The sequence below is a fragment of the Piliocolobus tephrosceles genome, chromosome 1 (genome assembly GCF_002776525.5).
Source record: "Piliocolobus tephrosceles isolate RC106 chromosome 1, ASM277652v3, whole genome shotgun sequence".
NCBI classification, from domain to species: Eukaryota; Metazoa; Chordata; class Mammalia; order Primates; family Cercopithecidae; genus Piliocolobus; species Piliocolobus tephrosceles.
The window spans coordinates 169,170,862-169,184,934 of NC_045434.1; the positions used below are offsets into that span (position 1 = coordinate 169,170,862).

Below are 14,073 nucleotides of genomic sequence, written 5' to 3' on the forward strand. Positions count from 1 at the left end.
GAGAGCCCTGGACAATGCCCTTTAGACCTCCATTACTCAGAAGCCAGGGACAGAAGGGCAAGAGCAGCCAATGATGCGAGAGGAAAACCAGAAGAGCATGGTGTCACAGGAGCCGGGAGCAAGATTTCAGGAAGGAGGGGCAAACTGTCAAATGCTGCCCGAAGGTCAAGTACCCACTAGATGTGGCACATGGAGAGTACAGAAGACCTTGACAAAAGCAGTCTTCAGTGGGTGGAAGTCAGATTATATAGTGAATTGAAGAGTGAACAGAAGAGGGAAATAGACGCAGTGTGGCTCTTCTGAGACATCAGTTTTAGTGGAACAGTAAAATGAGGTGGTCTCTGGAGAGGAATGTGGTGGTATCAAGAGTTGTGGGTTTTTTTGTTTTTGTTTTTGTATTTTTTTTGGCGGGGAAGGATAAAGACGAAATCTTTATTTTGACTAATCTCTTAAAGAAATGTAGCATTTCTGGGCAGGCGTGGTAGCTCACGCCTGTAATTCCAGCACTTTGGGAGGCCAAGGTAGGTGGATCACCTGAGGTCAAGAGCTCGAGACCAGCCTGGCCAACATATTGAAACCCCGTCTCTACTAAAAATACAAAAATTAGCCAGGCATTGTGGTGTGCGCCTGTAATCCCAGCTACTCAGGAGTCTGAGGCATAAGAATTCGCTTGAACCCAGGAGACAACTGCACTCCAGCCTGGGCAACAGAGCAAGACTCTGTCTCAAAAAAAAAACAAAAAAAGAAAGAAAGAAATGTAGCATTTCCTCCTGGATGTGGGCATATGAGAGTCCTGTAACTTTTAAAACATATTTTATTTTCCAATTTTTTATTGTGTTAAAATACACATAAAATGTACCATACTAACCATATTTAAGTGTTCAGTTTAGTAGTATTAAAAACAGTCAATAATGTTGTGCAATCATCACCACCTTTCATCTCCGTAACTCTTTTCATCTTGCAAAACTGAAACTCTACCCATTAAAGAGTAACTCCCCACTTTCCCCTGCTTCCAACCCCTGGCAATCACCGTCCTACTTTCTGTCTCTATAATTTTGACTACTCTAGGTACCTCTAGGTACTATGATTCTAAGTGGAATACTATAGTATTTGTCTTTTTGTGACTGACATATCACTTGGCATAATGTTCTCAAGGATCATCCATCCTGCAGCACATCAGGATTTTTAGAAAGGCTGGGTTTCATTTAAGATGAACAAATCAGAACAGGTATGCATGATGATGGTGAGGAACCTGGAGAAAGGAGATGGAAGGAGAGAAATCTTGTAGCCTGTGACAGGACGAGGAGACTCAAGCGAAGAAAGAGGATCAGATGGGTGTAATTCTAGTGCAGTGGGTCTGTAAGTCTTGGATGGAAGTTGAGGCAGTTTGGGTTTAATGGCTTCTGTTTCTCAACAAAGCATAAGGCAAAGTAATCAGCAGAGAGTGCGGGTGAAAGGGAGGGTGTGGAGAGTCTAAATTGAAAAGACAGCCTACTAGAGGAATCATAATATATGAACAAGGAATGGAACCTTAGCTGCAGCAAGCAGACTCTGTGCAGTCCTCAGAGCACAGAATGCCACCTCACACCTCTATGCCTTTGCCACTGCTGCACCCTGGGTCCAGAATACCTCCACCTTAGCACACTCCATTTCTCCCTTCGAGACCCAGCCCTTTCAGGAAACTCCTATTCTGTGAAACCCTACTAAATGTCAACAGCTTAAGAGCAGATACCATACTTTTTCTTAAAAAAAAAAAAAAAAAAAATCTCTGTATTGCCAGTTCCCAGCAAATCATAGGCATTAGTGAATAGTAACTGAATGGAACTGAAGTTACACTGAATTCTCCCTTGCCTAACTCCTAATTCCTTCCTGTTTCATTCAGAGCAGAATTATCTATGGTACACTATTTTGTCTTGGTCAAAAGTCTGAATATGTAAACCTAAAATCAGGTAGCCACAACTAGTTCTCCACAAGCCAATTTCATTTCATTTCACTGGTCCAATTTTTCAGTTACTTTTAATCATCATTGTGCCCTTTTCCCAACTTGCCACGTCGTGCATGTTCCCAAAGGTCACAGATGTGTCTTTTATCTTGCTTGTTTTGAAAAGTTCATGAAGTTAGTGATTAACCAGCTTTTCATCCAGATTAAGATAAAAGTTAATATGTCAAGTTTTATCAATATTTTCTGAAAACACCTCATTCCTTAAAATTTATATATGTGCCCTGCTCTAAGAAAACTGAATGTATCAAATTAAACTCAGAGAGTATTCACATTCACAAAAGGATGTTCCTCATGATTTCTTTACATAAAAAGTTCTTTTATCAGAAACTAAATTCCAATTGGTTTTATTTTTTTAAATTTGGTTTATATACGTTTCCTGGAATAAATCTAGTATATAAACATTGAAAGGAAACCTGAAGATAAAAACCAGCAAATATCCTACTCAGTATATGAATTCCCTCCATGATTCTTTAAAATTTTCATTCTAAGAATGAAATCCTGTTCTAAAACAGGATCTGCTACAACAATGTCAAAGACTGAGAGCACAGAGTAGCCAGGAAAACAAAAGCACTGCGCTCAGCTAGGACCTTGATTCCTACCACTCAAGGTTCTCTCTCCTTAGGTAAGTTATTTTAACTCTGATCATCAATCTCATCTATAAACAGGAATACCTGATGTGTGGGACTTTTATGATGATTAAAGAAAGAAGTACATGTGAAACCCCTAGTGTGGTCCTGGCACACACCAGGCCCTCAAAAAGTGATTGTGAAAGAACTCTTACAACTCAATAATTAAAATACAAAGACTCCAATTTTCAAATGCCAAAGGATCTGAACAGGCTTTTCTCCAAAGAAGATAAGCCAGATAGCCAATAAACATGAAAAGATACTGATCATCAATAGCCATCAGGGAAATGCAAAGCACAATGAAATACCACCTCACAACCACTAGGATGGCTAAAACTAAAAAGATAACAAGACGTAATGATAGAATGTGGAGAAATTGGAACCTTCAGCCATATAAAGGAATCAAGTACTGATATATGCCACAACATGGACAAATCTTGACAACATTATGCTAAATGAAAGAAGCTAGTCACCAAAGGCCATAAAATGTATGATTTCATTTACATACAATGTCCGTAACAGGCAAATCCATAGAGACAGAAAGTAGGTTAGTGTTTGCCAGAGACTGCAAGGAAGAATTACTAATGGGTACACACTTTCTCTTGAGGTGATGAAAACATTCTAAGATTAATTGCAGTAATGACTGCACAACTTTGTGATAGGCTAAAAACCACTGCACATACACTTAAAATGTGTGAATTGTAGGCATGTGAATTAGGTCTTAATAAAGTTATTTGAAATAATTTTTTTTAAATGGTTGATGAGGCCGGACATGGTGGCTTATGCCTGTAACCCCAGCACTTTGGAAGTCCAAGGCAGGTGGATCACATCAGGCCAGGAGTTCAAGACCAGCCTGGAAAAAATGGCAAAACACCGTCCCTTTACTAAAAATACAAAAATTAGCTGGGCCTGGTGGCCTACAACTGTAGTCCCAGCTACTTGGGAGGCTGAGACACAAAAATCGCTTGAAACCAGGAGGCAGAGGTTGTGGTGAGATGAGATCACACCACTGCACTACAGCCTGGGTGACAAGGCAAGACTCTGTCTCAAAAAAAAAGGAAGAAAAGAAAGAAAAAGAAAAGAAAAAAAGGCCGAGGTCGGTGGCTCATGCCTGTAATCCCAGCACTTTGGGAGGCCAAGGTGGGAGGATCACTTGAGGTCAGGAGTTCAAGACCAGCCTGGCCAACATGGGAAACCCCATCTCTACTAAAATATAAAAATTAGCCAGCTAGGCCTAGTGGTGCGTGCCTGTAGTCCCAGCTACTCAGGAGGCTGAGGCAGGAGAATTGCTTGAACCCAGGAGGCAAAGGCTGCAGTGAGCCAAGATCGCACCACTGCACTCTAGCCTGGGGGACAGAGCAAGACTCCATCTCAAAAAAAAAAAAAAAATGGTTGACGGCCAGGCATGGTGGCTCATGCCTGTTATCTCAGCACTTTGGGAGGCCAAGCCAGGTGGATCACTTGAGCCCAAGAATTCAAAACCAACCTGAGCAACATTGCGAAACCCTACCTCTACAAAAAAAATACCAAAATTAGCTGGGCATGACAGTGTGTGCCTGTGGTCCCAACTACTCAGGAGGCTGAGGTGGGAAGATTATCTGAGCCTGGGGAGGTCGAGGCTGCAGTGACCCATGATAACACCAGTGCAATCCAGCCTGGATGACAGAGTCAGACTCTATCTAAAAAAAACAGTGGTTGCTGTTATTCTTAGTGTTTGGGAAGATTATAAAGTCCTGCACTGTAATCAAACCTTCATCCCTAAATCTAAAATTTAACCAGTAATCAGTTTGTTCTGATTGGAGGTGGTTGTACAGTACACATAAGTTTCAGGGACTATCAGGTTCATTTGTAATCAGCTACTCCCCATGACCTCAGAGCAGGCACATGGTTCCATCACAAATAGAAATACAGCCCACAGAGTTGAGAGCTGGAAGACAAACAAAGAAATCTCATAGAGGTATGGTGGGAGATATGGTAAGATCCTCTTTGGCCAAGCTGTGGGCTTCAATGAGTTGGATATGTTCCCCATTCTGTACTAAAAATTTAACTTCATTTTTTCCTAAACCCCTAGGTAATATTTGTAATTAATAAATAAAACCATTTTCAGGCTGGGCGCAGTGGCTCACACCTGTAACCCCAGCACTATGGGAGGCCAAGGTGGGCAGATTGCTTGACTCCAGGAATTTGAGACCAACCTGGGCAACATAGTGAAACCCTGTCTCTATAAAATTAAATTAAATTAAACTAAGATAGAACCATTTTTGACCTTTAACCAGTGACACGACTAGAGAAATAGGAAAGAAGAAAGGAAAATGCATTGGGAAATAAAAACCAACAGTTTATTGAGCAACTACAATGTGTGGCAGATATTTTTAATTTGATATTTTCTGATCCCTAAAGTACGTATTTTCAGTATTTTCTAAATAAGGAAACGGCTAAATTAATATGCTCAAAGCCAGTAGTGTGATCAAAAAGTTGATAAGGTGCTCTTCCCACTGATCAAAACTGTCTCTGATGGCACGGCGCGATGGTTCACGTCTGTAATCCCAGCACTTTGGGAGGCCGAGGCAGGTGGATCACTTGAGTTCAGGAGTTTGAGACCAGCCTGGACAACACGGCAAAACTCCGTCTCTACTAAAAATACAAAAGTTAGCCAGGCATGGTGGCACGCGCCTGTAATCCCAGCTACTCAGGAGGCTGAGGCACAAGAATCGCATGAACCCAGGAGGCGGAGGTTGCAGTGAGCCGAGACTGTGCCACTGCACTCCAGCCTGGATGACAGAGGGTGACTCCATCTCAAAAAAAAAAGAAAAAAAAAATCTGTCTCTGGTAACTCTAGTCTATAAAATTTTTAAAGTTGTCACATACAAGTGACATTTAACTAATTTTATAAATTCCTCATTCTAACTGCTAACAAACTGGTGGCTACATGAGTATGGAAACAGATATACATCACATTAAGATTATTGTGTGCATTCCTTAAATATCTATTTTAAAACAAAACTAAAGTAATGCTTGTGTGTGCTACTGCACTTGCTGAAAAGGCCTAGAAGTAATAATAACAAGCACACAGCTAACAGCCATTTGTGGTATCCATATACCATTCTCTACTAAAAGGAACCAGGACTCAGAGAAATGACTGATCCTAGGGCTGAGGCGTGGAAAGCACAGGATGAGCCTGGAATCTCTTCTTGTGCCAGAAAGTAAGGAACTACTAAAAGGAATCATAGGGAAAAATGAATCAACTTGATCAGGTTTCCACTGGCCAAATCAGAGGCATTTTGAAAATCAAAATAATTGATACCACTTTACTATAACCCAGTGAATACAATAAGAATTCATGAGTTTGTATGTATGTATATATAAATAATGAATAAATTTTGAAATGGAAGACAAGGGAAAGTTCTTCCTTACAGAATAATGCCAATTAAAAAGTAAAGAAAAAATGGTATCATCTCAAAGCATCTTGCTACAAATTCTTATTAACTACAAAGAAAAGAACAGCAACTTTTAAGAGGAAAACATGGTAGATGCCACATTAAGTGAATAAAGCTAACAACACCAATATGGGTTAAACAACCTCATGCACCTCCAGATATGATGCACCTAGAAGGACACAACATCACTTCATGCTGCAAAAAATGTACAATTTGAATCTAATTTGGGGAAACATTAGGCAATTGCAAATTGAGAAACATTCTACTATTAAAGAATATACTTGTACTCTTCAAAAAAATCATGGTCAAGAAATACAAAGAAAGTCTGAGGGATCATTTCACATTAAAGGAAACTAAAGAGACATGACAGCTAAATGCATTTTTACAGATTTCTCCTGACAGGGAGAAAAAATAAAGCTTAGAGTATATTTTATAAATATATTATTGGGACAGGTATTGAACTGTGACTGCGTGTTATTTGAATGAGCTCATAGTATTGTATCCATGTTTTGCTTTTTTTTTTTTTTTTTTTTGAAACATTGTCTTGCTCGGTCACCCAGGCTGGAGTACGGTGACGTGATCTCAGCTCACTGCAACCTCTGCCTCCCAGGCTCAAACGATTCTCGTGCCACAGCCTCCTGAGTAGCTGGGACTACAGGCGTGTGCCACCACGCCTGGCTAATTTTTGTATTTTTAGTAGAGAGGGGATTTCACCATCTTGTCCAGGCTGCTCTCAAACTACTGACCGTAAGCCATCCACTTGCCTCAGCCTCCCAAAGTGCTGGGATTACAGGCATGAAATACTATGCCCAATCCCTGTTAAGTTTCTTGAGTTTTATAACTACTGTGGTTAAGGAAAAGAATGTCATTGTTTCTATAATTACACACTGAAATATTTATGGATAAAGAAGCATAACAACTCCACCTTTCTCTCAGATAGTTAAGAAAAAAATGTATATAGATATAAGTATATGTAGAGGAAAAAAGATAAAGCAAATGGGCAAAATGTCAACAATTCATAAATCTAAGTAGAAGGTATAAGGGAGTTCCTTGTATTATTCTTAGAATTTTTTCCTGTTTGTTTGTAACTACCTAACAGGTTCTAATTGAAAAAGAAATTCAGGCTGGGCGCAATAGTCCACACCTGTAATCTCAGCACTTTGGGAGGCAGGTGGATTACCTGAGGTCAGGAGTTTGAGACCAGCCTGGCCAACATGATGAAACCCTGTCTCTACTAAAAATACAAAAATAAGCCAGGTATGGTGGTGAGCACCTGAGATCCCAGCTACTTGGGAGGCTAAGGCAGGAGAATCACTTGAACCTGGGAGGCAGAGGTTGTAGTGAGCTGAGATCGTACTACTGCACTACGGCCTGGGTGACAAGAGCCAAACTTTGTCTCAAAAAAAAAAAAAAAAAAGAAAAGAAAAGAAAAAAGAAATTCATAATATGAACAAGTTAATCACCTGCAGTGCTACCGCTCCGACAATTTTTCTCTATCCATTTTTCTGTATTGCTTCTTCTTGTCCTTATTTATGGGCATGCATACAGTTGTAATCATTATATAGAAACAATTTTTACTTCTAATTTAACTTCTTATATCACTTAGGATCTTCAAATAGTACACCCTGGGTTAAACTTTCAAGCTAACTTAGTTTTCCATTAAAAAGAAAATGGGAATAATCCAAATATGCCCCAACCAAGGAATGGGTAAGCAACTAACACTTCCATACTACGAAATATTATTGAGCAATAAAAGGGGACAAATTACTGATACACACAATAACGTGGATGAATTTTAAAATGTGTAATACTAAGTGAAAGAAGCCAGACTCAAAGGCTTTTTGATTCCATTCAGATGACATTCTGCAAAAAAGACTACTACAGGGGTGGAAAACAGATCAGTGGTTGCCAGAAGCTAGAAGAGAAGGAGAAGGGTTGACTACACAGGTGCACAAGGAACTTTTTTGGGCAATAAAACTATTTTATATTTTGATTATGGTGGTAGTAATATACTATGTTTATCAAAACTTGTGGAAATATAATACAAAGAATGAATTTTACTGTATGTAAATTATACCTTAATTTTTAAAGAAGAAATACAAAACAAAGTTGGGCTTTAAAAAGGGGTTTTATTTAACAGAGTATAGAATACAAACCTATTCTCAGTCTGTAGCAGAAAAGCTCCTCTCTTACATAAAACGAACAGGATATTATAATACAAAGTTGATATTCACGTTCAAAACTGGTCTAAATTATTTTTTTGTTTTTGTTTTTGTTTTTTTTGAGACGGAGTCTCGCTCTGCCACCCAGGCTGGAGTGCAGTGGCCAGATCTCAGCTCACTGCAAGCTCCGCCTCCTGGGTTTATGCCATTCTCCTGCCTCAGCCTCCGGAGTAGCTGGGACTACAGGCGCCCGCCACCTCGCCTGGCTAGTTTTTTGTATTTTTTTAGTAGAGACAGGGTTTCACCGTGTTAGCCAGGATGGTCTCGATCTCCTGACCTCGTGATCCGCCCGCCTCAGCCTCCCAAAGTGCTGGGATTACAGGCTTGAGCCACCGCGCCCGGCCTCAAAACTGGTCTAAATTAAAGTTTAATTGTGAATCAAATGTAGTTGCTCACAGCTCTTAAATATGACCTCTCCTCTTCATTGTTCACAGCCTGTGTTGCAACACTAAACATTTCTCCTCCACACTCCTACAATAGTTTCCTAAGCATTCCTGGCCTCTGGTCTCTCCACCATCCAACTCAAAGTAATGCCAGACTGATCTACCTAATGTATAATATAGTCACATGATTTTTTGCTGAAGAATATCTTTCCATATTCTGTAGGATAAATTCCAAACTCCTAAGCATTGCATCTGAATCATTTCAAAAACATAATCCTACTTTGTCCCTCTACCCAGGCACACACAAAATAATCTACTCTGTACCCATACAGCACGACCCCTTGTCAAATCTCCTTGTATTTTCAAATTTCTGTACCTATGTACAGACTTGGAATGCCCTTCTCCTGTACTTCTGCTGGGCAATCCTAGTGATCTCAGCTCAAATTTACTTTCTTCATAATAATTTCTTCCTCTGAGCTTCTACAGCATTTTGAAAAAGAGTATGTTGACTCTGTCTCAAAAAAGAAAAAAACCCATAAAAACTTAAGATTCAATATATTTTATTCCAATTCAATAAACATATGAAAGATTCTAGGAACAAGAGATGTAAGTCACAGTCTTAGGCCTCAAGGACTTCATATAATAAAGGGAATTAAAAACTGGATACAGTGCAACCAAACCAACTAGATAGTACCCAAAAACGTACAAAGGGCTGTGGATATTCAAAGAGAGATGGTATTTGAGACGGGCTTTAAATTATAAGTTTTACAACAGAAATTATATTCTGGGCAGAAAAAGAGGAGAGGACAAGAGAAGAGATCCAAGAGCTTACAGAAGAATATAATAGACTCAATAAAAGAAGTGCGTCTCCATGTATACATATGTAAACACCTGCACATTGTGCACATGTACCCTACAACTTAGAGTATAATTAAAAAAAAAAAAAGTGTGTCTCATATCCTTTGCTGGAAAAACAAAAAAGTGTGAATAAATGATTAAATAATTACCAAGAATTTCAAAAAAGGGAGCCAATTAAAGTCAAAAGCTACAGCAGGGTTAAAGAGAGTAAATAGGAAAAATAAAGACAAGGTTATTCAATTTCATTTAGATCCTGGTGGCCTTACCTGACACTGACCTCAATGGTAAGGTAAAAAATTAGACTGTGAGGTATTCCGGCTTGAAAAAATAAAGGTGGCTCAACATAAAAGGGTCATCATGAACAACAACAATTAAGGCAAGGAGGAAAAAGAGATCTAAGGGAAGACCTGAACATGTATGCTGACAGAGGGAAAGGAGTCAATGGAAAGATAACCAAGTTACAGAAAGTGACTGGAAACAAAAGCACGGAACAAGGAAAGCCGAGCCTTTGACATGAGGGGTGCTTTTTTCCTCTGGGGAGGAGTACTTCTCTGAGAGATGAGCAAGGGAGTTGAGGGAGCCTGAGTCGGATGGGAAAGAAAGTGCCTGCAAATTGAGAAGCATGGGCAGTTGAAGGAGACGAAGAAAGTCAGCAAGAGACAAAAAATTCTAGCAGCAACGAGGGCTTATTAGCTGGACTCGGAAATACAAATTTGCAAAGATCCAATCAGCACATTTAGTGACTCCCTAAACCACCTCAGAAGCCTGGAAGGCCATGAGGAGACCTGCCTAAATAACTCAGGTTGGTAGGGCCGAGATCCATACCCAGCCAGCTTAGGCTAGTTCAGCACTCTCGTGACTATCCTGGATCCTTTTTCAACAGAATTCTCCTAAAGTTTGTTAAATTTAAAACCTGATGGCCAGTTTTAAAGCCATATTCTTAAAACAATGTAATGAGATACTTTTCCTTAAATACTAAGACAATAAGAAATTTTTACATGTAAAACATCATCAACTGTGAAAAGTCAGAAGGATTAATTGACACACAAGACTCAGAATGTCACTCACCTGGCGGCTTCCGGAAAACCCATCTTGTAGAGTGTTACAACCACAGCTCCTCCAAGGCCTAAATTATGCTGCAGAGCCACCTTTGCACCAGGAACTTGCCTCTTTCCGGCTTCCCCTCTCAGCTGCCAGCAGAGTTCTGCACACTGAGCAAGACCTAACAAATCGAACACAGAACACTGAGTCGTTGGATTAGAAAGCTGCTTCCACCAGCTTTCTCAAGCCAGAAAAGGGATGTTTGTGACTTTAAATTAAAGCATGTGATTAAGCCGAGACAACGTTTGTGTAAATAGTAACTTCTCTTAAAACACTGAAGAGTTTTGCAGCTAGTTATTTTCTCTCTAAATTTCTTTCCTGCACTCTTTCAACTTACTCAACCTGTCGTTTTCTGGCATGTTGAAAGAGAAACACTGAATCTACAATTCTCTAGTCCAGGGAAAATGGCATAAAAATAATTTAATTTTACCATTTTTAATGTATTAAAAGAAAATAAACAAGGATTTGGAAGTTCACATTCCCTAAAAAGTTTGGCTGGTATGGGAAATTTTTCCTATTATTTTCCTCCAAGTAGTTCCCAACAAGCCTGGCGCGGTGGCTCAAGCCTGTAATCCCAGCACTTTGGGAGGCTGAGACGGTGGATCATGAGGTCAGGAGATCGAGACCATCCTGGCTAACCTGGGGAAACCCCGTCTCTACTAAAAAAATACAAAAAAAAAAAAAAGAATGAGTTGTTTTCCAGACCTATTCATACCTACTCACAAGAAAAGTTCCAGATTCACAAGGATAACATTCTGTCCCCTGAATAATAAAATCAAAGATGTTTAGAGCTGAAAGGAACTTACCGATGTAAACACTGAGAAACACTAAGGTGAATGGTTACAAAGCAGGCTAATTCCAGAGGTGAGGTTAAAACCCATGATTCTAGATGTACATTTGTTTGCCTTTCTATAGGACCAGCTATTAAAGGAGAGTTGGTTAAGAATGTTCTATCAGGGCCAGGCGTGGTGGCTCATGCCTGTAATCTCAGCACTTTGGGAGGCTGAGGCAGGCGGATCACGAGGTCAGGAGATCGAGACCATCCTGGCTAACACTGTGAAACCCTGTCTCTACTAAAAATAAAAAATAAAAAATTAGCTGGGCCTGGTGGCACGTGCCTCTAGTTCCAGCTACATAGGAGGCTGAGGCAGGAGAAGGGCATGAACCCAGGAGGCGGAATTTGCAGTGAGCGGAGATCGGACCACTGCACTCCAGCCTGGGCCACAGAGCAAGACTCTGTCTCAAAAAAAAAAAAAGAATGTTCTATCAGGATAGACTGGTCTGCAGGTCTACTAGTTACAGTGCCTATTCTTCCATGCACATCCCCAGCCACAACTTCCAATTCCTGAGTACCTGTAACAATTTCCTGTATAAACCCCAACTTCCCCAAGAAATTTAACTGCTGCTTTTCATTTCTAAGCAGTGTCTATATATTTATGGACCATGTATCTTAAACACTATTTTAAAATAGGTAGCTCCCAGTGTGGACAACATAGCAAGACCTCATCTCCACTAAAAATAAATTTATTTTATTTTATTTTATTTTTTTGAGATGGAGTCTTGCTCTGTCACCCAGGCTGGAGTGCAGCGGCACAATCTCAGCTCACTGCAACCTCCACCTCCTAGGTTCCAGTGATTCTCCTGCCTCAGCCTCCCAAGTAGCTGGGACTCCAGGCGCACGCCACCACTCCCGGCTAATTTTTTTTTTAATTTTTCAGTAGAGATGGGGTTTCACCATATTGGCCAGGCTGGTCTTGAACTCCTGACCTTGTGATCTGCCCACCTCGGCCTCCCAAAGTGCTGGGATTACAGGTGTAAGCCACCGCACCCAGCCTAAAAATAAAAATTTTTTATATCAGCCAGGCATGGGGACACGTATCTGTAGCCCTAGCTACTCAAGAGGCTGAGGAAGGAGGATGGCCTGAGCCCAGGAAGTCAAGGCTGCAGTGAGCTATAAACAAGCCACTACACTCCATCCAGCAAGGCAAGATTATAGGGCGAGACCCTGTCTCAAAAAGAAAAAAAAAAAAAAAAAAAAAAAGGTAGCTCCACACCTGGTAATAGCTTTTTGAATTGTGAACATTTTAGAAATTAATGAGGAAGGCCAAACTGAAATGACTCTATTATACTCAAACTTGGGGGCAATCAGTTTTATTGGAAATCTGCCTTTATGAAAAGCCTAAATGAATATGTAAGACAAAAAATATTCAAACTGGTCTTAGATACACTGCTAGTTGTCTTCACAAAAGAATAGATGCAATTTACAACTATTTGAGAAAATACGCAAACTCTCCATTGATAAAAATCAAACAGATACCATTTTACGCCAATCAAATTGGTAAGAATATTTAAAAATGGGAATAATCAATGCAGGGGAAACTATGGCAAGATAGTCACCTCCATGCAGAACTGGTCAAAGTTTAAACCAGGACAACCTTTTTGGAAAGCAACGTACAAAGTTATGAAGAGTCTTTAAAATGCCTTCAAAACCATTCCATGGAAATAATCAAATGTTGGGAAAGTTTTACACACAAAGCTATCTGTTCATCAGATTGTTATAATAGTGAAAATCTAGATAATCTAGAAGTGAAATAACCGGGGAATGGTTAGGTAGAGAGGGGCAAAGGGAGCAAGTTCTCCTTGGCCCTCTGAAGGTTTCCTGAAAAATCAACTTGTAAAAGTCAGATTAATTAGAGAAAGGGTATACAAATTTATTTACTGTGTATACATAGGAGAATTCAGAATAAAGACCCAAAGATACAGGAGAAATTGTCTATTTTATGCTTAAGTTCAACAAAGTATGGAACAGCCATATAGAAATATGATTGGACAAAAAGTGTATGATCTAACGCTAATAGACTGAGCGGGGAAACCCAGCCAGGCCTGTCCATCTAGATTCTTCTTGGCCTCTCTGAGCATGCATTCCTTCCTTCTGGGTGTGGGGCAGGTCCCTTTCTGGAACGGGGGGTCTTATGACCTATAGTCAAACAAGATAGGTCAGATAATTTCTTTATGGCCAATTTTTACACAGAAAGGTGAAGGGAAGTTATAGTAGTATTCTAGGTTTTATGACTGGCTTTGAGGAAAAGCGGTTATGGCTTTCAAGATCTACCTTGAGGAGGAGGGATTCCAGTTTCTACGCCTGTCCTCAGTGGGGAGAATGGGACTGAGAGACAGGAGACCAGGAGAAGGCCAGAGAAAAATTTTTGCTTCTGAGGCTTTTATTCTGGTGTATTGTTTTCTAAGCCCTAACAGTGAAGTAAATTATAAGCTAGATGTAAAGAGAGAAAGCAAGCTGTTTTTCCTCTCAGCATACTCACAGCACACTTCTGTAACCAGATGTCGGGAAGGTGAGGGGTTCCCCCAAATACCAAATTGATTCTTTTACAGACACCAATGAGGTATTCTGTAATTCATTTCAATTCTAACACTATTTACCTGGAG

The 14,073-nt window shown here is 40.0% G+C and overlaps 1 protein-coding gene across 2 annotated transcripts in view; it reads right to left on the reverse strand.

Moving 5' to 3' along the window:
* Nucleotides 1-14,073, reverse strand: part of SCP2 (sterol carrier protein 2) — a 122,924-nt gene that overhangs the window by 26,347 nt on the left and 82,504 nt on the right. For both annotated transcript variants that reach the window (XM_023188385.2, XM_023188391.3), the window contains one exon: nucleotides 10,597-10,750. In XM_023188385.2, coding sequence (XP_023044153.1) covers nucleotides 10,597-10,750 — 154 coding nt within the window. The remainder of the gene's footprint in view (nucleotides 1-10,596; nucleotides 10,751-14,073) is intronic.